This window comes from Equus caballus, chromosome 26, assembly GCF_041296265.1.
Source record: "Equus caballus isolate H_3958 breed thoroughbred chromosome 26, TB-T2T, whole genome shotgun sequence".
Lineage (NCBI taxonomy): Eukaryota > Metazoa > Chordata > Mammalia > Perissodactyla > Equidae > Equus > Equus caballus.
This window is the reverse complement of record NC_091709.1, coordinates 45,341,575-45,365,634: the sequence shown is the minus strand read 5'-3', so window position 1 is coordinate 45,365,634 and position 24,060 is coordinate 45,341,575. Positions and strand designations below refer to the sequence as shown.

At 44.8% G+C, this 24,060-nt stretch overlaps 1 protein-coding gene across 8 annotated transcripts in view; it reads right to left on the bottom strand.

The window, feature by feature from the left end:
• The window catches only part of PKNOX1 (PBX/knotted 1 homeobox 1), a 60,724-nt gene that overhangs the window by 19,973 nt on the left and 16,691 nt on the right, over positions 1-24,060 (bottom strand). For 4 of the 8 annotated variants that reach the window (XM_023630238.2, XM_023630240.2, XM_023630239.2 and 1 more), the window contains exons 2-6: positions 12,500-12,566; positions 11,293-11,397; positions 8,052-8,179; positions 5,021-5,192; positions 2,841-3,011 (exon numbers count right to left, since the gene is read on the bottom strand). In XM_023630238.2, the coding sequence (XP_023486006.1) occupies positions 2,841-3,011; positions 5,021-5,192; positions 8,052-8,179; positions 11,293-11,343 (522 nt within the window). In that variant the 5' untranslated portion in view covers positions 11,344-11,397; positions 12,500-12,566. The remainder of the gene's footprint in view (positions 1-2,840; positions 3,012-5,020; positions 5,193-8,051; positions 8,180-11,292; positions 11,398-12,499; positions 12,567-24,060) is intronic. The other 4 variants (XM_070252129.1, XM_070252131.1, XM_023630241.2 and 1 more) reach the window with 3 other exon arrangements.

Here is a 24,060-nt window from a genome sequence, read left to right as displayed (position 1 = left end):
CGGCAAACTGAACAACTTGACACACCGGACAACTTCAACAAAATCCAGTATGAAATAGATCACTGGAATAGCCCTATAACTAGTAAGGAAACTGAACTCGTAATTTAAAAACTTCCAAAAAAGGAATCTCTGGGTCCAGGTAGTGTCACTGGAGAAATCTATTAAACAGTCAAAGAAGAATTAACACCAATTCTACATAACCTCTTCCAGAAAATAGAAGAAGGGGGGAATACTCCCCAATTCATTCTATGAAGCTTGTATTATCCTGGCTACAGACCAATATCCCTCGACATAGGCACAAAAGGCTTAACAAAATATTAGCAATCAGAATTCAGGAATCTATATAAAAAGAATTATGTGCCATGAGCAAATGGAGTTTATTCCAGGAAGGCAAGGCTTGTTCAATATTCAAAAAATCAAGTAATGTAATCTACCACATTAACATGTGAAAGAAGAAAAATCACATAGACATATCACACCATGAGGGAAAGCATGTGACAAAATTCAACATAATAAAAACTCTCAGAAAAATAGGAAGAGAGGGGAACTTCCTCAATTTGATAGGGTATCTAGAAAAAACCTACCATTAAAATTATAATTAGTAGTGAAAGGCTTATGAATACTGTCCCCTAAGATTGGGAACAAGGCAAAGATGTCCACTCTCACTGATCCTATTCAAGATAGTACTGGATGTATTGGCCAATGCAATAAGGAAAGAAAAGGAAATAAAAGGCATACAGACCAAAAAGGAGGAATTGGAATTGTCCCTATTTGCAGAAGACGCAACTGAATAGGTAGAAAATCCTAAGGAATCTACAAAAAGGACCTGTTAGAACTAGTAAGTGAATTCAGCAAGGTCACAGGATACAAAATAAACATATAAAAATAAACTGTATTTCCACGTACTAGCATGGACACTGAAGTTAAAAATATAATAACATTTACAATTGCTCAAAAACAGGAAATACTTAGGTAGAATTCTAAAAACACGTGCCAGACTTCTATGGCAAAAACTACAAAGCACTGATGAAAAATGACAGAAGAGTACATAAACGGAGAGACATAGCATGTTTGCAGACTGGAAGAGTCAACATAGTAAAGATGTCAATTCTCCCCAAAATGGTATACAGGTTTAATGCAATTCCTATCAAAATCTCAGTAACATTTTTTGTAGATATAGACAAGATTATTCTAAAATTTATACAGAAAGTCAAGGGAACTAGAATAGCTAAAATAATTTTGAAAAAGAAGAATAAAGCAGAAGGAATCGGTCTACCTAATTTTGAGACATTATGTAGCTACAGTAATCAAGCTATAAGGTATAAACACACAGATCAATGGAAGAGAAACACAGAAATAGCTGCTACAAATAAGCCGAACTGATTGTCAAGAAAGGTGCAAAAGCAATTCAATGGAGGAAAGACAGCCTTTTCAACAGATGGTGCTGGAGCAAACGGACATCCATAGGCAAAAAAATGAACCTCAACCTAAACCTTCACATTTTATACAAGTTAACTCAAAATGGGTCATGGATTTAAATGTAAAATATAAAACTTTTTTTTTGGTGAGGAAGATTGTTACTAAGCTAATATTGCCAATCTTTCCTCTATTTTGTATGTGGGATGCCCCCACAGCATGTTTTGCTGAGCGACGTGTAGGTCTGTGCCCGGGATTGGAACCCAAGAACCTCGGGCTGCTGAAGCGGACCGTGTGAACTTAACCACCATGCCACCGGGCTGGCCCCAAAATATAAAACTTTTGGGAAAAAAATAGGAGAAAATCTTTGGGATCTAGGGCTAGGCAAAGAGTTCTTAGATTTGATACCAAAAGCACGACTCCTAAGAGGAAAAGTTGATAAATGGGACTTTATGAAAATTAAAAATGTTCGCTCTGCAGAAGACCCTGTTAAGAGGATGAAGAGCTAAGCTACAGACTTGGAGAAAATATTTGCAAATCATACACCCAACAAAGGACTAACATGTAGAATACTCTAAAACTTCAACAGATTTTTTAAAAAATCCCCTTAGAAAATGGGCAAAAGACATGAGCAGACATTCTACCAAAGGGGATGTACAGATGGCAAATAAGCACATGAAAATATGGTCAACATCAGGAGCCATCACAGAAGTGCCAATTACAACCACGAGGAAATGTCACTACACACGATCAGAATGACCAAGACATAACACAGTGCTTTGACACGGAGGGACCCCGAGAACACTGTGCTGAGTGAGACAAGCCAGACATGAAAGGACAAATACTGTGCGACTCCCCTTATACGAGGTCCCTAGAGGAGTCAAATTCATAGAGACAGAAAGTATTACAGTGGGTGCTGGGGGCTGGGGGAGGGGAGAATGAGGAGCTGTTTAGTGGGAACACTGTTTCAGTTTGCAGAAGATGGAAAGTTCTGGAGATGGATGGTGGTGATGGTTGCACAACAGTGTGAATGTGCTTAATGCCACTAAACTGTACACTTAAAAATGGTTCAAACGGTAAATTTTATGATACGTGTACTTTATCATAATTTTAAAAAATAATAAAAAACATATTTAAAAAAAGAAAGGAAAGAATGATACTCCATCCTCCAGAACATGGGATCCGGGTCCAGTACCCAGATGGAGGCCTCACTTCCTTCATGCACGAAGCCTGATGGACAGTCTCCCAGCTTGGAGCTCACGTCCAGCCCAGGCGGGTTCAGAGACCTAGAAGCTCCTTTGAGTAGCACAGCCATTACGACAGGCCCACTATTCTGAAAGCGATGGAGGTCTCAGGAATCAATGCATTTCACCCTCGCAGAGGGTACAGGAGCTGAGCAGCAGAGCAGGACCCAGACAAAATACCTGGGACTGGACAGGGGAGTACGGGCTTCCGGGCTCTCCACTCAGCAGAGTTTCACTGTTCATCTTCGTTTTTAGACAAGCGATATATCGACTGCAGAAGTCTTTGCAGAGTTCATTAACCTTTTCCAGCTCAAGAAGATGAATGCGCAAAACCTGGATTGCTTTTACCATCTACAAGCAGAGAAAATGAAGACTTTCAGACAAGACAAAGAGAGCATGATGGTAACTTACACTCATCAGCACACGAGTACTCTCAGTTAGTAGCGGGAACACTGCATAGCCAGGGCATCTGTACTGGCAATAACAGAGGGGGAATAACACGAGAAATAAGGCAAAGCAGCAAATCATTCCAGCCTCGTTGACCTGTGGTTTGGGATCTGGGCTCCATGTGGTGTGCGGGGAAAACAGACAATCCCACGACTGGCCTCAGTGAGCCACAGGACCAGGAGACAGCCGGGCCTCAACCAGCTCCATCTCAGACTCATTCCATGACGGGCAAGTTACTCACCCTCACTCTGCTCCTGTTCATCTATAAATGGGGGTGAATCCATACCTACCTCATTGGTGGTTCTTAATTTCGATAAAGTTCAACTTATCAACTCTGCCAGTCTTCATGGATTGTGCTTTTGGTGTCAAGTCTAAAAACTCTTTGCCGAGCCCTAGATCCCAAAGATTTTCTCTTACCGTTTTTCCAAAAGTTTCACAGTTTTATAGAAAGTCACTAAGTTTTGGGGTAATTTGTCCCACAGCAGTAAATAACTGACACAAATAATGAAACCATTAGCATAAGCACCACTTGCCCGTGAAGCCACAACCCAAAGCTCAGCTCCTTCCCCGTGACCTTGGTGGTGGTAATTCACAGGAATTTGGGGAACGAACCGATCAGTCGCTCGGTCAGTAATGAGAATTATCAGTCACTAAGCACTGCGGGGCCTATGCTGTGACACCCTCAGGAGAGACTCGGTTCCTGTAGCCTGGGAGACTCTGCTACAAGTGCCCCAGTCAAGGATGGCCGTAGGACGGAGATTCAGAGGCAGAGAGAGCTTCTGGGCCTCACCCCAAAACGGCAGGCACTGTAGCCCCATCTCAGAGAGGAGGAGACAAAGTCAGACTCTCGCCTACAAAATCTATTAGGCTCTAAGAATATGTAATGAGAAATTTAAAACAAAAAGCAAAAAACTAAGATGCAGGCAATTTATTCTGGAAAAAGATTTCCACCTGCTGCTAAGGGCCTGACTAAGGTTTGGTGAGGAGCTGGCAGGTTCCACAGGAAGTGGAAACTCTTGGTTACGCTGTGGCCGCACGCCAGAAACAGGGGACAGGGCTCCCCCAGCGCGGAAGGCACCACTCCCTCAGGTGCAACAATGTTAACCCCAAGAATTCCCCCTTCCTTCGGAACGCACAGAGAAGCCTGAATGCTGGAGCACTGGCCCTGGGAGCAGGGGGCTCATATGAGACAGACCGGCTTCAGAGGAAAGGCCCCAGGAGGCAGTGAGGGCCTCAGAGCCTTTATTACGCCTGCCCCTGCTCTGTGCTTGTCATGGGACAGACCAGCTTCAGAGGAAAGGCCCGGGGAGGCAGTGAGGGCCTCGGAGCCTTTATTAGGCCTGCCCCTGCTCTGTGCTAATCATGGGACAGACTGACTTCAGAGGAAAGGCCCGGGGAGGCAGTGAGGGCCTCGGAGCCTTTGTTAAGCCAGCCCCTGCTCTGTGCTCATCTTGGGTCTCCCGGAGTCTTCACACAGCTTTGTCACCCACTCATATTAGCGTCAGCCTCAAGACAGCTGTCCTGGAGAATAAAGTCCTGCATCCAGGATCAGGGGACAGCCAAGGACAGAAGCTGGGCAGACGTGCTCCCCGAGAAGCAGGACAGGTGAGCAGACCCCCACTCCCCCGCAGGACCTCCTCAGAGACTCAGGAGAGAACTGGGTTCCCCAGTCCCATCGGGATGCAGGCTCAACCGTCTCACCTGCCCCCTGAAGGAGAGTGAAACCAGAGAAGGCTGGACACTGGAGACGTTCCAGCCACACGCACATAAAACAGGCTATGCCATGAATGGACGAGATCCTCCCCTTTAGCAGAACTACAAACAGTCTGAAGTTCTAATTAGAAGTTTAAAATTCATTCAACAGATTTTACATTTGGAAGAAATAGAAAATACAAATAAAACATTTTACTTACTAAATTGTCAGTTTCTGGATCTTCACAAAAAAAGGGTTTTCCTTCCTTCTCTTGCTTCCTTACAAAATTCTCAATATCCACATCGAAACTGGCAGAAGTCGTGCCCTCTGAGCCTTGTGTAGATTGTTCACATTTTTCAAACAACAAAGCTAACAATGGAAACAGTGGATGCCTGGGGGAAAAAAGAAAAAATTTTTTAAAGTATGTTCTACCTTTTCACAACAATGTTTTAGTAGGTATATATGTGTTATTTTGTGTAAAAGCTTTGAGATATAATTCACATACAATTCATCCATTTGAAGTTTACAATTCAATGGTTGTTGGTATATTCACAGAGTTGTGCAACCATCACTACAGCCAGTTCTAGAACATTTTCATCATCCCCAGAGAAGCCCTGTAGCCATCAGCCGTCACTCTCCACTTCCCCCCAAACCCCAGCCCCAGGCCACCATCATCTCCTTTCCGTCTCTATCGATGGGCGATTCTGGACGTTGCAGATAAATGGAGTCACGCAATGTGTGACCTTCTGGGTCTGGCTTCTTTCACTGAGCATAACGTTTTCAAGGCTCATCCACGTAACAACATGTGTCAGTGCTTCACTCCTAGTTATGGACACATAGTATTCCCTTGTAGGGATGCGCCAGTTTCACAGTTTTAAAATTTACAATTAGATCTACACTCCATTATGAGTAAATTTTTGTATAAGATTTGAGATCAGATCAAGGATCTTTTTCTGCATATGGATGTCCAATTGTTCCAACACCAGTTGTTGGAAAGTCAAACTTTTCTCCACTCAATTGCTTCTTCACCTTTGACAAAGAGCAAATGACTCACATTTGCGTACATCTAATTCTGGATTTTCTGGGACACTGGTCTTATGTGTTTATCCCTTCACCAATATCACAAGATCTTAATTACTATAACATGACAACAGATCCTAAATCAGGTAGACTGACTCTTTCAACTTTTTTTAAAAATTATTTTATCGAGGTCGTATAGGTTTATAACATGGTGTAATTTCAGGTGTACATTATTATATATCAGTTTCCGTATAGACTGAATCGTGTTTGGTACCAATACTCTAGTTTTTATCCATCACCATACATATGTGCCCCTTTTACCCTTTCAGCTCCCCAACTCCCTTCCACTCTGGTAATCACCAACCTATTCTCCTTGTCTATGTGTGTGTTTATCTTCCACATGAGTGAAATCATACTGTTTTTCTATCTCTGTCTGAGATATTTTGCTTAGCATAATATCCTCAGGGTCCATCCATGTTGTCGAGAACGGCACGATTTTGTCTCTTTTGTGGCTGGGTAGTAGTCCATGGTGTATAGACACCACCTCTTCATTTCCATTCATCTGTTGATGGGCACTTGGCTTGCTTCCAAGTCTCAGCTATTGTTCATTCCTCCAACTTTATTCCTTTCCAAAATTGTTTTACCAGGTCTAGTTCTTTTTGACTTCCATATAAAATTTAGAATTATTTTCTCTATATGTACAAAAGTACGTGCTAACACTTTAATCGGAATGGTGTTAAATCTACAGATCCATCTCAGGAGAACCCACATCCTTACTGTGTTGAGTCTCCTACTCCATGAACATGGTATGTCCCACCATTTATTTATGTTTTCCCTTTTTTGCATCAGCATTTTATAGTTTTCAGCATAAAGGATCTGTATGAGTTTGGTTAGATTTATATCTAAATGTTTTGGGAGCTGTTGTGAATGGTATTGTCTTTTTAATTTGTTTCCAACTGTACATGACTGGTGTGGAGAAAGGATTGGTTTCTATGTGTGGCCCTCGCACGCTGTGACCTGATTAAACCCACTCACTTAGTTCTGGAAGTCCTCTGGCAGACTCTCTGGGATTGTCTATGTAGACACTCGTGTTGTTTATGCCTAGAGCCACTGTCACTTCTTCCTTTCCAACCTGGCATGCCTTCTCTTTCTTTTCCTTGCCTAACTGCACTGGATAGGGTTTCCACCACAGGGCTGGACAAGAGGCAGAGTGGACATCGCTGCCTTATTCCCCATCTTAGGGGAAAACATTCAGTCTCTCACCACTAAGCATGAAGTGAGCTGTAGGGTTTTGCATTGGCCCTTAATCAGGTTGAGAAAGTTCCCCTCTATTATCACTTTGCTGACAGTTTTTTTTTTTGAGGAAGAGTAGCCCTGAGTTAACTACTGCCAGTCCTCCTCTTTTTGCTGAGGAAGACTGGCCCTGAGCTAACATCTGTGCCCATCTTCCTCTACTTTATGTGTGGGACGCCTACCACAGCATGACCTGCCAAGTGGTGCCATGTCCGCACCTGGGATCCCTACCGGCAAACCCTGGGCCGCTGAAAAGCAGAACGTGTGCCCTTAACTGCTGAACCACCAGGCTGGCCCCTGACAGTTTTTAATGATAATTGGCTGATGACTTTTGTCACATGCTTTTCTGCCTCACTTGTTACGATCACATTGTAAATCACACTGATTGATCTTCGAATACTGAAACAGTCTTGCATTCTTGAGATAAACCCCACTTGGTCACCAGAGATTATTCTATATTATTCCAATATTACTCTGCTATTACATATTTCTGGATTCAATTTGTTAATATTTCATTGATGATATTCATGTCTGAATTCATGAGGAACGTTTGTCTGTACTTGTCTTTTTTCATGTTGTCTTTGGTGTCAGAGTGATGCTCATTCACAGAATGAGTTGGAAGCGTTCCCTCTTCTATTTTCTGGAAGAGATTGTATAGATTGGCTGCTTTGGAATTCTTTATATTTTTGGTAGAATTCTCCACTAACATCATCTGGGCCTGAAGATTTCTTTTTGCAAGGATGATTAAATGTAGATTTATTCTCTCAAACCCTTTTTATTAAGATATTAGGAGTAGCATCTTAATGTGAGAAACCTTCGGCCCAGCAGTCGTCGCATCCTGCCTTACTGCTCTGCCTGGCTGACGGCTCTGGGCTTCCACTTGGGTTTCCCACTCTCCTTCCGCCTCCTACGACCCACACGCTTCACATCCCTCCTACCTATAAATGGCCTGCTTGTCTGCGTCCATCGGCGTCTGGGCCCCCACGGCGGGAGGGCTCACTCCTTCCACATCAGGTTCAGAGCAGTTGGGGTCTTGCTCCGTTTTTAATTCTGTTACTACTTGCATCTGCAAAATCAGGAGGAGAATTCTTGTTACTAAACACAAAATCAACTGCTACCTAGTACTCTACTCTCAAACAGGAAAGCACCGGGATGGAAAATTGCCAGACAATTACACACCTGGCAATAACGCCAAAGGACACCACCAACAGAACTCGTCTGACTCTGACAGGCATTTAAAATGGGCAAACCATTTAAAAACGGAGAGAACCAGTATTTGTGAAATGCTTCTGATTTTCAACAGCACAGCAGCCGTGCCCCACTGAAGGGAACAGGTGTGTGCAGTTTAGCTCGGGATCCCCACCTGCTGTGCGTCCAGACCGAAGCACATCACAACAAGAGGAGGAGAAACAAGTGGCCCAAGCTCTTCTTCTCTAGTCACAAAAACAACTCAAACCCGACACGCTAACATTTGCGACAGGCCCACATTCTCCCCTATCTACCTTTAAACTTCAGGAATACACACGCTATAAAAATTTTAAGAAAAGTCACTGTATTCAGAAAGGAAAGACCAGCTGTGTTTAAAGAAATAATATGAAACACAAGAGGAACCCTTAAGGATATTATCATTTAAATTACTTTACACTTGCTGTTTAAATGTGTTGTTTGTAACTTAGTTAAAAAGTATTTAAATCCTTAACATAAAGAATTCAGTTTACAGACACCCACAATCGCTGCAGTGGACTTGCAAGTGTCCATGAGCAGACGACCACCCCTCGGCTTCCTCAGGACCAGAGGGGCGGGATGCACCTGCCCCCCCCCGCTGCTGCCACACCTCTGCCCCTCGAGGAAGCAGCCCCTGGAGCAGCTGGGGGGGAGCTCTCGACGGCCTCCACCCTGACGTCCAGGGCTGTGGGCTGAGGGGCGGCCTTGCAGCTCCAGGCTCTGGGCCTCATCTCGTCCCTCCTGCCGTCTAGAGTGAGCAAGGACCCTTCCATTCTGCTGCCTTCAGACGGAACGGTGCACTGGGGAGACTGTTTTTCTCTCTCTCATGAAAATACAAAACACTAAAGCAGCTAACTAAAGACCAATCCAACAGAAGCTTTCTGGCAGGAAATCAGGCAGTATTATAAAACACCCTAAGAAGATTTATTTATTTATTTATTTATTTTTTTTTTAATTTTTGTTTAAAGATTTTATTATTTTTTCCTTTTCTCCCCAAAAGCCCCCAAGCCATTCTTCGTTGTGGGTCCTTCTAGTTGTGGCATGTGGGACGCTGCCTCAGCGTGGTTTGATAAGTGGTGCCATGTCCGCGCCCAGGATTCGAACCAACGAAACACTGGGCCGCCTGCAGCGGAGTGCGTGAACTTAACCACTCAGCCACGGGGCCAGCCCCCCTAAGAAGATTTATTTAAGGGTTTTTTTTAATGATTGTATTAAAAAGAGAAACCTAAATGTTCAACCTCAGAGGAATGGCTGAGTAAATCTTCATATTTACACTGTTGAATATTCAATGCTTATTTAAAATAATAGTTGCAAAGAGTTGTCCACTTCATGGGGAAGTGCCCAGCTACTAAAGGCGAGGTGCTGTCCCTCGCTGCGCCCAGCATGGCACTGGACACTCGGCAGCCTCGGGGTGCAGACTGGCCAGAGGAAGACGGACACGGGTAGGCAGAGAAGACCATCCCATGAGACAACGTGTCAGAAGGTGACCAGTGCTACAGAAGAACAGAGCTCCGAGGAAGGGGCTGGAGGCAGGAGAACACGGGAGGGAGCGGGCTGCAATGGGACCAGGGCAGGCAGGGGTGGGGGCGGGGGACGGATGACGGAAGCAAAGACCAGCAGGTCAGGAGGGAGTTGGCCAAGCTGCTGCCTGAGGGCAGAGGAGCGAAGGAGAAAGAAGGCGCCAGGTCACAAGGCAGTGAGGCCCAGGAGCAGGGCGGCAGAGGTGAGTGACCTGAGGGGCTGCAGGGTGGCCTGAGGGTCCCAGGGCCAGGCAAAGCAGGGCCTCAGGGTCGGCCTCAGCAAGGGGAGAGGAGGGGACATCAGAGATTTGCATTTTAGACACAAAATCACTTGGAAATATCAAAGGACTCCCAGGTGAGAGAGCTGGCTAAAACGGAATTCCCCACCTCAATTCTTTTAAGAAGCGAAAAACACTTAAAAACTTTTAAAAAAAGTCAAGAAAAACAAACAAAATCTGTGCGACAAGAACCAAACCAGGAACAGTCCCAAACTGGCCACCGATGAAAGACACAAGAGTTGGGAGAGGAGGGGTGCAGCCCCAGGCCCTGACTGCCCACGTGGAACCTCACCGCTGTGGGGCTGTGACCACACATGGTGAGCACACCGGGCTTGATCTGTTGATCCGGCTCACCAACGTCCTCAGGCGGGAGAGGACAGAGCCGCTGGGCATTCTGCTACCACCTCCGGACCCTGTGGTCAGCGGAGCAAAGGCAGGGGGGACTGTCTTCAGTGGAATGGAGCTCCAGGGCTCCAGAGTAAGAGGGGGAATGAGCCAAGCCCCTATGCCCCCAAGAGAGGCTGCGTGTGCCTCCGCTGAGCTGCTCCCGCCTCCCTCTGCTCCCCAAGTCCTTCAGGTCACAGAAGACAAAACACCTGTACAGGCTTTAACTGTCCCTTTGAGGGAAAGCAAGTCTCCTGGACGGTGGGAAGGCAGTCAGGAAGCCACCCAGGCAGCCAAGAAAGCTGTGTGGGCACAGCCGTCTGAGCACGAGCAGGTCAGAGATACAGACAGCTCTGCACTGTGCCACCTCTATTCTCGGGGCGGGCCCTGCGCTCTCACCTGGGGAAACGAAACCACGATTCCCGCTCAGACCAGCAACTGCCGGACACGGGAACCTGTGACCGTCAACAACACCCAGTTTTTCTTTAAAAGCAACAATACTGACTGACACTGACATTAAAAAGGTAAATTCCCAAGAAACTGTGGTTCAGGGGGAGCCAGAATGACCAGCAGTCTTGGTGTCACTCAGGGAATGATCTGAACAATTCTACAGCTCATCTTTCTGAGCACCGACATTTAGTAAATGCACGACACACTTAAATTGAACCCGCCAGCTCACGGAAACCGAATTACAAGTCTACGAAGCACTGTGCGTGTTTGAGAACCAGGTCGATGGACTGTACTTAGAAGGCAGAAGAAGCTCAAGCTCTCACCTGTTGCCCATCTTGATAGCTGTCTATGCTCAGTGTCTGTGTAGCCATCATGGTTAGGAGTTTTACTATAACATCAAATCATCTTGAGTCAAAAGCAAATGGTTTCTGGGAAAACAAAAGCAGAAAAGCATCAGTTAATATTTGCACAGCATTTTGTGTCTCCCTTATTCCACAGCACCCATACAATTTTTTAAAATCCATATTTTTACATGAAGAGGAAACACCATCCTTAGCACTGGGTCATCAGGCAAACGCTCCTCAGCATCACCCCATTTACTCAGCGACCACGCATCTGTATGGGCCCCAGGCCCCGACCTGTTATCACATTCCTCAGCCATTAGGATTTGTTCAGTCACTCACCCAACAAATATCTGGTAAATGTCCCCACATGCGGGACACGGCTTTGGGCCCTGGGGCGCAGCTGTGAACAACAGGCGACAAGGCCAGGAGGAGCAGGACCCTGGCAGCACGTGCGCCTGGAGACTTGGCAGGGGCCGCCCAGGGTAAGACAGAGGGTGAGTGAGTGGCTCCCAGGCTGTGTGACGGGCAGGCCTCTCTGAGCAGGTGCCTAACACTGAGAGCTCAGCCCCTGCTGAGGTCAGGGAGCCAGGTCTCAGACAGGACGGATGAAGTGCGCCCAGGGAAGCTGTGCCAGACACTCTTTTCACATCTGCATGTCACACGGCGACAGAAACAAGGGCTCGGGGACCCGTCACACGCACGCAGGTCAATGGTGTCAGGAGGTGATGAGCAGAGGGATGTAGGATGTCTGGGGGAGGGCCAGTGCTGGCGCCTGGGGGAGACACCAGGCAGGGAAGGAGTGAGCTGCCTGTGACACCTGGAGGCAGGGAGACCAGCAGGGCCAGCCTGTCTGAGGGACAGGTAGTGGGCAGAGCAGAGTGGTCAAGGCAGAGGGGAAGGTAAGGGAGCAGGCGACACGGGGCCAGGTCAGCCAGACTCGGAGGCTGTAGTGAACACTGTCGGTGCTCCTGGAGAGACCAGAAACCAGGGGAGGTCTGAGCAGAAGGGTGGCATGGGTTACAGCTCAGGAGGGTCCCTCTGACTGTGTGAAGGACAGACTGCGTGACTTGGGGACACAAAGAGGACGGGGGTGCCACCATGGTTGGGCAGGCAGCTGTATGGACAAGGGGAGCAGATGGCCTGGGGTGAGGTGGAGTGGGGTCTGGGAGGGGTCCAGGGTTCCCACCTGAGCAGCTGGCAGAGCAGAGCCACATGTCCCGAAATGGAGCAGACGGTGAGGAGCAGCTTCTCTGCTGGAGGAGAAAGCAAGAGTGGGGACACATTAGGAGTGAGGTGCTGCTCAGAGGACATTCTGAGCAAATGAGTCTGGGCCAGAAATACAAGCCTGGTCATCCTCAGGGTGGGGTCAGTATGTGCAGAGGGTCGAATGGTGTCCTCCAAGCCCCGCCCAGTCCTAGCCCCCATCCCAGCACGTGGGACCTTAGTGAGCAACAGGCTCCTTACAGACGTTGACTATGTCCAGGATGTTGAGAGGAGATCCTGCTGGATGGAAGTGAGGCCCCGTGTCCCATGACTGGTGTACTGACAGGAGGGGAGAGGAAGCTCTGAGACACACTGAGGGGACGGCTGTGTGACTCCAAGGCAGGAGCTGGAGTGATGCTACTCCAAGCCAAGCACACAAGGAGTCCCCAGGAGCTAGAGGAGCAGGGAGGACCCTCCCCTCGGCCTTCAGAGGGAGTGAGGCCCAGCCGACACTTTGACTGGGGGCTTCTGGCCGCCACAACCGCTGGAGAACACATTTCTGTTGTTTACCTCCACCCAGCATGTGGGACTCATGGCAGCCAGCACACTAAGGCAGGAGGTACAGCCACAGGGCTGGGTGAGACCGCCTGGGAAGAGAGAGGAGGGGAGCCACGCCATGTGAGAAGGCGGGAACATCAGAGGACCTGGCACAGAAGGAGGCAGCAGCCAGTGCAAGAGTGGAACCAAGTGATGCCACCAACATGGTGGGGGAGGTGGACCGAGGAGGGGGTGTCAGCCACTTCTCTGCAGCTGAGTGTGGCCGCAGGGACCCGCAGCGGTGTCTGAGCGGTGGGGACAGGAAATCCTGCACAGAGTGGGGAGGGAGAGGGGCCCGGGACTCAGCCATCCCCCTGCTGGGACGTGAACTCAGGAGGAGTCAGCACCCAAGCTGCCCCCTCTGACCCCTGGCCCCAGTCTTGAGACAGAGGCGCCATTTGCAAACCTGTCACTCAACCTCTCCTACAGGTCTTTGCCTTGACCCAAACCTGGCCCTCCTCGAGTGTCCTGAGCCCCTGTGCCCCAGGGCACTGACTCCAAGCCAGCACCGGGGAGCACACCTTGATCACAGCAGGAGCCCCACGATCCCCAAGTCTTACCCTCCTCCCCTCCATTCTCCACCCTTCGAAATCACACATCTAGTCAAAACCGCCCCTGCAGATCAAGCCTGGGGTGGCCCTGCCCGACCCTGCCCTCCAGCAGAGCACCCTTGTCCAGCCCACCCCACTCCACTCTACTCCACGTTGTGTCAGTAAAGGGATGGCTATCTTCAGTTCTCCAGGCAGGCCGCATTCTCCCCCAGCCTGGTAGCTCTGCCCAGCACTCTGGCCTTCTCCGTGATGGCCAGTCCATGAACACATGTCGTCACCCTCACCCTCTCTCCAGAGTCTTCCCAGCGGCTCAGCCCCACCTGGAGTGTACGCCTTCCCCACACCCCCACCTACACCCTGCACTCAGCCCCACGGGATCTCAAAGGCACATTTCCACTGCACACTCCTTAAAGGCCCAGGGCCCTGTTCTGCTGTGTCCCCAGCAACCAGCAGTCTCTGATGCACAGCAGGCACCACATAGAGACGTCTGTTTACAGACAAACGTCCAGCAGAAAATGTGGGATCCTGAGTTGGGTCCTAGACCCCAAAATGTTATTTCCTTTTTGCTATAAAGCTTTTTAGTGAGACACGGTGGCAAAATTTAAACAAAGTCAGAGTAGACAAGAGTATTGTAAAATGTGACTTTCCGGAGTTCAATCATTGTGCTATGGTTAATTAATTCAGTATCTTTGTTTTGAAATGCATACTGAAGAATTTAGCCACAGAGGGGCATCATGTCTACAAGCTACTCTCTCAAATGTGTTGGGGGGGGGGTGTGTGTGTATGTATTTACGTGTACACAGACACAGATACACACACACACACGGCAGGGTGAGGAGTTGAAAGAGAGAGATGGAGAGAGTGTGCATGATAAAGAAAGTCTGGCAGAATGTTAACATTTGGGACAAGTTTATGGGAAGTCTCTGTACAATTTTTACAACTTCTCTCTAAGTCTGAAATTCAACGCAAAAAGTTTTTTAAAGTTTAAAACTTTCAGAATTATAAAAAAGGTGAGAGAACTATTTTGGGTTAGAAGAGACTAAATAAACAAAAAACAAATGCAGTACATGGTCCTGGTTTAAAACACAAAATCTGTAAGAGACAACAGGGCACTCTGGGGAGCTGTGACTATGAAGCAAATATGGGCCGACATTGCAGACTGTGTTACAGGCAGTAACGATGCTGCGCGTTTACGGGAAGCATCTTGTTTTAAGGAGCACAGGCTGCAATGTTTAGGGGTGTGGTCACAATATCCACAACTTACTTTAAATGGTCAAGAGCACACACAACTAACCAAACCGTGGCCAGGGTACAACAACTGTTGTAGGGGGTCACCTTTTACTCTTCCAACATTTTTGTGTTTCAAAATGCCCATAATAAACATTGGAGAAAAGTCAGAATTTAATTTAAAAATGTATAGCTTTGGAAAGTAAAAGGATGCCAGCATCATGGTGGAATGAACTTGCCCAGGATTCTCCCCTCCAACATACAATGAAAAGGGACATTCTTACTCCAACAGAGGACACAAAAAACACAACACAAAAACGTCGGAGAGACACGCAGTCATATGACAGAGGGTGGAGAGGCTGGAGACCCTCAGGGGAGCTGGATGGGGTTAGAGAGAACTTCACTCCCTCCCCTACAGACTGTGATCTGCCACCGAGGGGACGTTTGTCCAGGGCAACATCAAGGACCCAGAGGGCCCGTGCAGCCTAGAGGGAAGGCCTCTACCAGGGCGAGAGCTTTCACGGGGACTGACTTCATCAAGCCAACACCCCAGGAGACCAGACAGCGAGATCAGAGCAAGAAAGCCTGGAGTGCACGCAGGAGAAAGTGCCCCTCTGCCCACCTGCCCTGCACCCACACCACTGTCTGGGATCTCGGCTGAAAGCACAGGGCTCAGAAATGCAGCTCTGGACCCCAACACAGTGGCGACAGGCAGTACTGCAACCAAATAATATCAGGATGCGTAAAAACAGAGCCACCCCCTCTGGCAATATCAAACTTTATATCAAATCTCCACACCAGAGAGAAAACGACAAGTACCCAGAATTCAGTACTGAGGACACAGAAATATGTAATCTAAATGACAATGAATTAAAAATAGCTATCATCAAAAAACTCAACAAGGTGAAAGAGAATGTAGAGAAACAATTCAACAAGCTCAGGTGCTACTTCACAAAAGAGATTGAAACTATAAAGAAGAATCAATCACAAATATTACAGATGAAAGATACAATGGAAGAGATAAAACAAAATACAGATTCCGTGAACGCTTGAGTAGACATCACAAAGGAGCATGTCAGCATAATCGAAGATAGACACATTGAAATGCTCCAGACAGAGGAAGAGAAAGAACTAAGACTAAATAGAAATGAAGAAAGTCTCCAAGAAATATCCGACTCAATGAGAAAATGGAACATAAGAATTACAGGTATTCCATAAGAAGAGAATGAGAATGGAGCAGAAAGTGCGTTCAAAGAAATAAAAGCAGAGACCTTCCCAAACCTAGGGAAAGAGACAGAAATCTGTGTGGAAGGGGCTTCCAGATCTCCTGAATTTGTCAATGTAAAAAGACCTACTGCGAGGCATATAGTAGTAAAACTGGTAAAAATTCATGACAAAGAACAAATACTAAGGGCTGCAAGGCAGAAGAAAATAACCTACAGAGGAAGCACTATCAGGCTTTCAGCAGATTTCTCTGCAGAAACCTTACAAGATAGGAGAGAATGGAATGACATATTCAAGTCTTTGAAAGACAAAAATTTTCAGCCAAGAATACTCTATCCAGCAAAAAATCCTTTAGATATGATAGAGACATAAAAACTTTCTCAGAAAACAAACGCTAAGGGATTTCATAGCCACAAGACCACTCCCTACAAGAAATCCTCAAGAAGGCTCTCATACCTAAAAAAAAAAAAAGGGAGAAAAGGGTTACAAACCATGGAGTAAGGAGATAAATATGTAGACAGAATCAGAACAGGATAGCAAATACTCAAGTACAGCATTAAAGATAAAGGGACAGGGGCCGGCCCAGTGGCACAGTGGTTAAGTGCGCATGTTCCACTTTGGTGGCCCAGGATTCACTGGTTCGGATCCTGGGTGCAGACATGGCACCACTTGGCAAGCCATGCTGTGGCAGGCATCCCACATATAAAGTGGAGGAAGATGGGCACAGATGTTAGCTCCGGGCCAGTCTTCCTCAGCAAAAAGAGGAGGACTGGCAGCAGATGTTAGCTCAGGGCTAATCTTCCTCAAAAAGAAAAAAAGATAAACAGATGGAAAATACAAAAAACAATGATAATCTTGTCATTTTAACCACAGACTCACAACACAAGATGGAATAAGATGTGAGAAAAACAACTTAGGAGGGGAGGAGCAAAGAGACTGAATCAGTTTAGACTAAGGAAGTTAAGAGGCCCTCAGAAAATGAACTACCTTATACGCGAGATTCTGAATACAAATCTCATGGTAACCACTAAACAAAAAAGCAGAACAGAGACACAAATATAAAATAAGGAGAAAACAAAGCAACACATCATAAAAAACTACATAATTCAATGGGTAGATCAAAACACACAGGACGAGAAACAAAGGAAATGCAGGAGAATCGGACAACGAGTGATAAAATCACAGTATTAAGCCTGCAAATATCGATAATCACCCTAAATGTAAATGGATTGAATTCTCCAATAAAAAGACACAGAGTGGTGAGATGGATTAAAGAACAAGACCCAATAATATGCTGCCTCCAGGAAACACATCTCAGCTCCAATGACAAACACAGGCTCAGAGTGAAAGGATGGAAGACAATACTCCAAGCCAATGGCAAACAAAACAAAGCAGGTGTTGCAATACTTATATCAGACACAGTAGACTTCAAGATAAGACAGGTAAAGAGACAAGAAGGGCCGTATATAATGATCAAAGGGACACTCCACCAAGAAGAAATAACACTTATAAATCTATGCACCCAACACAGCAAGAGCACCAAAGTTCATAAAGCAACTATTAACAAACCTAAAAGAAGATATCAAACATAACACAATAATTGTAGGGGACCTGAACACCCCACTCACATCAATAGATAGATCATCCAGACAGAAAATCAACATGGAAATGGTGGAATTAAATAAAAAGCTAAACCAGTTGGACTTAATAGACATATATTGAACACTCCATCCAAAAACAGCAGAATACACATTCCTCTCAAGTGCGCACAGAACATTCTCAAGGATATACCATATGTTAGGAAACAAGGCAAGCCTCAACAAATTTAAGAAAATTAAAACAATAACAAGCATCTTTTCCAATCACAATGCCATAAAGCTAGAAAGTAATTACAAGAAAAAAGCTGAGAAACAGACAAAGATGTGGAGACTAAACAACATGCCACTGAACAAGGATCAGTGAAACAAAGAGCTGGTTCTTTGAGAAGATAAATAAAATTGACAAACTCCTAGCCAGACTTACAAAGAAAAAAAAGAGAGAAAGCTCAGGTAAACAAAATTAGAAATGAAAGAGGAGAAATAACAACAGACATCAAAGAAATACAAGGGATTATAAGAGAATACTATGAAAAACTATATGCCAATAAAATGGATAATCTAGAGGAAATGGATAAATTCTTAGACTCTTACAACCTCCCAAAGCTGAATCAAGAAGAAACAGATAATGTGAATAAACCAATCACAAGGAGAGAGATTGAAACAGTAATCAAAAGCATCCCAAAGAATAAAAGCCCAGGCCCAGATGGCTTCCCTGGGGAATTCTACCAAACTTTCAGAGAGGATTTAATACCTATCCTTCTCAAGATATTCCAAAAAATTGGGGAAGATGGAACACTTCCTAACACATTCTACGAGGCCAACATCACTCTGATACCAAAGACTGACAAGGACAACACAAAAAAGGAAAACTACAGGCCAATATCACTGATGAACATAAATGCAAAAATCCTCAACAAAATTTTGGCAACCCGAATTCAGCAATACATCAAAAGGATCATATATCATGATCAAATGGGATTCATACCAGGGACACAGGGATGGTTCAACATCTGCAAATCAATCAACATGATACACCACATCAACAAATTGAGGAATAAAAACCACATGATCATCTCAATAGATGCAGAGAAAGCATCTGACAGATCCAACAGCCATTTATGAGAAAAATTCTTAACAAGACGGGGATAGAAGGAAATTACCTCAACATAATAAAGGCCATATAGGACAAACCCACAGCCAACATCATACTCAATGGTAAAAAACTGAAAGCCATCCCTCTGAGAACAGGAACAAGACAAGGGTGCCCACTCTCACCACTGTTATTCAACATAGTACTGGAGGTTTTGGCCAGAGCAATTAGGCAAGAGAAAGGAATAAAAGGAATACAAATAGGGAGTGAAGAAGTGAAACTCTTGCTGTTTGCAGATGGTATGATCTTATACATAGAAAACCCCAAAGAATCCATGGGAAAACTATTAGAAATAATTAACAACTACAGTAAAGTTGCAGGGTACAAAATCAACTTACAAAAATCAGTTGCTTCTCTATACTCTACTAACAAACTTACAGAAAGAGAACTCAAGAATACAATTCCATTTACGATCACAACTAAAAGAATACAGTACCTAGGAATAAATTTAACCAAGGAGGTGAAGGACTTATACAATGAAAACTATAAGACATTAGTGAAAGAAATTGATAATGACATAAAGAGATGGAAAGAGATTCCATGCACATGAACTGGAAGAATAAACACAGTTAAAATGGCCGTACTACCCAAAGCAATCTACAGATTGAATGCAATCCCAATCAGAATCCCAATGACACTCTTCACAGAAATAGAGCAAAGAATCCTAAAATTCATATGGGGCAACCAAAGACCCTGAATTGCTAAAGCAATCCTGAGAAAGAGGAACAAAGCTGGAGGCATCACAACCCCTGACTTCAAAATGTACTACAAAGCCAGAGTGACCAAAACGGCATGGTACTGGTACAAAAACAGGCACACAGATCAATGGAACAGAACTGAAAGCCCAGAAATAAAACCGCACATCTATGGACAGCTAATCTTCGACAAAGGAGCTGAGAACATACAATGGAGAAAAGACAGTCTCTTCAATAAACGGTGTTGGGAAAACTGGACAGCCACATGCAAAAGAATGAAACTAGGCCATTATCTCAGGCCATACACAAAAATAAACTCAAAATGGATCAAAGACTTGAAGATAAGTCCTGAAACCATAAAACTCCTAGAAGACAATAAAGGTGTAATACTCTTTGACATCGAACTTAAAAGGATCTTTTCGAATACCATGTCTTCTCAGTCAAGGGAAACAAAAGAAAAAATAAACAAGTGGGACCTCATCAGACTAAAGAGTTTCTGCAAGGCAAAAGAAACTAGAATCAAAACAAAGAGACAACCCATCAATTGGGAGAAAATATTTGCAAATCATATATCTGACAAGCAGTTAATCTCCATAATATATAAGGAACTCACACAACTGAACTACAAAAAAACAAACAGTCTGATCAAAAAATGAGCAGAGGATATGAACAGACATTTTCCAAAGAAGATACACAGATGGCCAATAAACACATGAAAAGATGTTCAACATCACTAATTCTCAGGGAAATGCAAATCAAAACTATATTAAGATACTACCTTACGCCTGTCAAAATGGCTGTAATCACTAAGACTAAAAATAACAAACGTTGGAGAGGGTGTGGGGAAAAGGGAACCCTCATACACTGCTGGTGGGAATGCAACTAGGGAAAACAGTATGGAGATTCCTCAAAAAACTAAAAATAGGACTACCATATGACCCAGCTATCCCACTACTGGGTATCTACCCAAATAACTTGAAATCAACAAACCAAAGTAACATATGCACCCCTATGTTCACTGCAGCACTATTCACAATAGCCAAGATGTGGAAGGAACCCAAGTGCCCATCGACCAATGACTGGATAAAGAAGATGTGGTATATGTATATACAATGGAATACTACTCAGCCACAAAAAAGACAAAATCATCCCATTTGCAACAACATGGATGGACTTGCAGGGAATTATGCTAAGCGAAAAAGCCAGACTGAGAAAGACAAACACTAGGTGATTTCACTCATATGTGGAATATGAACAAACACGTGGACAAAGAAAACAGTTCAGTGGTTACCAGGGGAAGGGGGGTGGGGGTGGGCACAGGGGGTGAAGGGGAGCACTTATGTGTGACAGTCAAGAAATAACGTACAACTGAAATATCATTGATGTAAACTATTATGAATTCAATTAAAAAAAAAGAAACAAAAATTTCAGACCACACAGAAAAATCATACCAAAAAGGAAAAAAAGCATAAGTTGTTTATGAAATCCTCCCAAAGGCTAGTGTTCAAATAACACACAAAATTTAAAAACCTTATTACTTGGCCACGAATTTTTTGGATACCTTTTACAACAAAACAAAACCACAGGAAAGAACTTAAAATCCACTTTCCTATATATTTCTTGTATTTATATTAAAAATCTAACCACCCACCCGACAAGAAACATTCTCTTTTGTAAAGCAAGTCCTTTCTTAAAAACATCAGTCTGTCTGATCTGGAGTCATTTTTGGCAATTTATCTGGAAGACAAGCTAAAGTCAAACTAAAAAGTTTATATGATCAGATGACCAAAACGATATTGAGATTTCCAGCAAAATTATCCATTTTGTGCTTAATAGGAAACAAAATATATTCACAATATGAAAGGATACTAGTTTAAAAGAAATGTTTTATCTAAACATATGGCTAAGGAGAACAGATCAGTGGGTACCAGAGGCTGAGGGGGTGGGGGGAAGGATGGAAGGGGTAAAGAGGCACGTACGTAGGTGACAGATAAAACCCAGACTACTGGTGGTGAGCGCGATATAGTCTATACAGAAACTGACATATAATAATGTGCACCTGAAACTACACGATGTTATAAGCCAATATGACCTCAATAAAAGAAAGAAAACCATATGGCTTTGCAGTCCTTCTCTCTCCCAAAACTGGTTAATACTTCAATATCTGATACAACTTGGTCCAACTGTTCTAAAGGAAAAATTTGAAATTTGTGTCAAAAACGTTGAAAATATGTGATCTCTCTGCAGCGGCACACCATGCAAGAAACTGAAAAAAAGAGGGCAACTTGACATGACTAAGACGTACTGCGGTGTAAAAACAGGGGGCAGAGTGCAAGGGGACCAGCATCCCCACGGGAACCCCAGGAGCCGGAGAGAAGCTGCCAGCAGATGGCGCCGTCTGCCCGGAGGCTCACAGGGAGGCAGAGACAGGCAGGGGCACCAGCACCCTGGAGGGGCTATCTGCAAACTGGTTACTCATAATCCGAGAGTCCAGATTCCACCCTCCAGCGAAACGATCCAGTATGTTTGGGTCATAACACCGACCGGTACCCGCGAGCAAGCAGGCAAATAGCTCCCAGCAGCATTCACAGGGCTCATCCCAGCATGACTCCTGGGGCTCAGGAGGTGTTCCCTGCCCGTCAAGGCCTCTGTCCATCTGCTCAGGTGCAGGCCCAAGATAATCTGAGTGCCTAAGGGAAAGTGAGCAGTAACTGAAAGCATCCGACCCAAGAATGAACAGTCAGCAGGCCCCCCTTGGTTTATCAAAAACTGCTTTATTAGGCACTGTGTAAAAACCAAAGGCTAACGAGATTTAGAAACAATCAGTCCCTATTTTTCCCCTATTACACAGAAAAATGTTTCTATTATGTTCAAACTCAAACAACAGTGTCTTAACTTCTTAGCATCACGTGGGGCTCTAAACTCCAAGTCGAAGAAGTGCTAACCCAATGGACTTAGAATCCTAGGGTATTTAAGGGTTAGGCACAGCTTTTGTCCATTTTATTTCTACAAGTTTCATGCAGTAAAAAAAGGACACATCATTTACTGAAGTTATCACCTTGGTACCCATTCAAGAGTTCCAGCCAGGCTAATACAAATGAAGAAAACACAACTTTCCAACCTTCCTGTACAGAAATGTTAAAACTCACTAGTGGCCAGCCCCAGTGGCCTAGTGGTTAAGTTCAGCACGCTCCACTTTGGCAGCCCTGGTTCGGTTCCCAGGCACAGACCAACACCGCTCTGTCAGAGGCCATGCTGTGCTGGCAGCCCACATGCTAAAAAGTAGAGGAAGATGGGCATGGATGTTAGCTCAGGGAGAATCTTCCTCAGCAAAAACAAAACAAAAACTCACTAGTAATTAAAGAAATACAAATTTTTAAATAATATATTCTTTTTCATCTAGCAATTATCAAACTTAAGACAACAGTACTACACTTTGCTAGCAAAGATGAAGTAAAACCTGGAACTCTGAAGGAATCCTAGAATTCATAAACCATGTAACTGGTTTGGAAAGCAATTTGACCTTATGTACAGTGAGCATAAAAAAAAATTATGTTAAAAATCAACCTAAGAATATAGCATTAGTGTTGTGACCTTAAAGTCAGACAAAATAAAAAATATGGGCCAAATCTAATAGGCTGGCATTTTAATATTTTAAAGCATCCTAGTCCAGACTGACTGAAGAATAAGGAAGTTTTCCAGAAAAGAGCCAGCTATAAACTGCCCAGTTGGATCCAGGTGGTGAATCCTTCCTGCTCAGACCAGGTGGATGAAGCTGGGGAGGTCCCCACTGGCTGGGAAGTCCATAGAAACTGGGAAGGAAGGCACAGTGTGTGGTGGGAGGGCAGAGGAAGGCCCCACGGCAGTGGCCCTCCGCTCCTCTCAGCCCAGCCACAACTCTCCAGCCAATGTGGCCCGAGGGGAACCCCTACGTGTCGAGACGACTTAATTATTGCTTTAGTGGCATCTCTAAGCCCCGGGAAAGATGCAAATTTTAATATTTTTGTATTTAGCTTCAGAATAACCTATGTGTTTGACATTTAAGGTGTTTGTGGTATTTAAGAAAACTTGGCCTTCATCGCAATTTAAAATGTATAATTGAGTTACTGATTTCAGACTTGATTGTTTTAGTGAAAACGTGTAAGAGATTTTGATGAAGACTGTAAACATTTCTTCATTTAGTCGTTGATTGATTGCCAGGCACTATTGTAGGTACCTGGATTACAGCAGTAAACAAGAGATCCTGATCCCATGGAGCTCACTTCCTGAGACAGGTTTGGAAAATCTGAGAACTTGAGACTCACTGTACAGTGGTCCCCCCTTACCCGTGGCTTTGCGTTCTGTGGTTTCAGTTACACATGGTCAACTGCAGTCTGAAAACAGTAAATGGAACATTCCAGAAATAAACAATTCCTAAGTTTTAAACTGCATGCCTTCTGAGCAGCGTGATGAAATCTCACGCCTTCTCGCCCTGTCCCATGAATCATCCCTTTGTCTAGCGG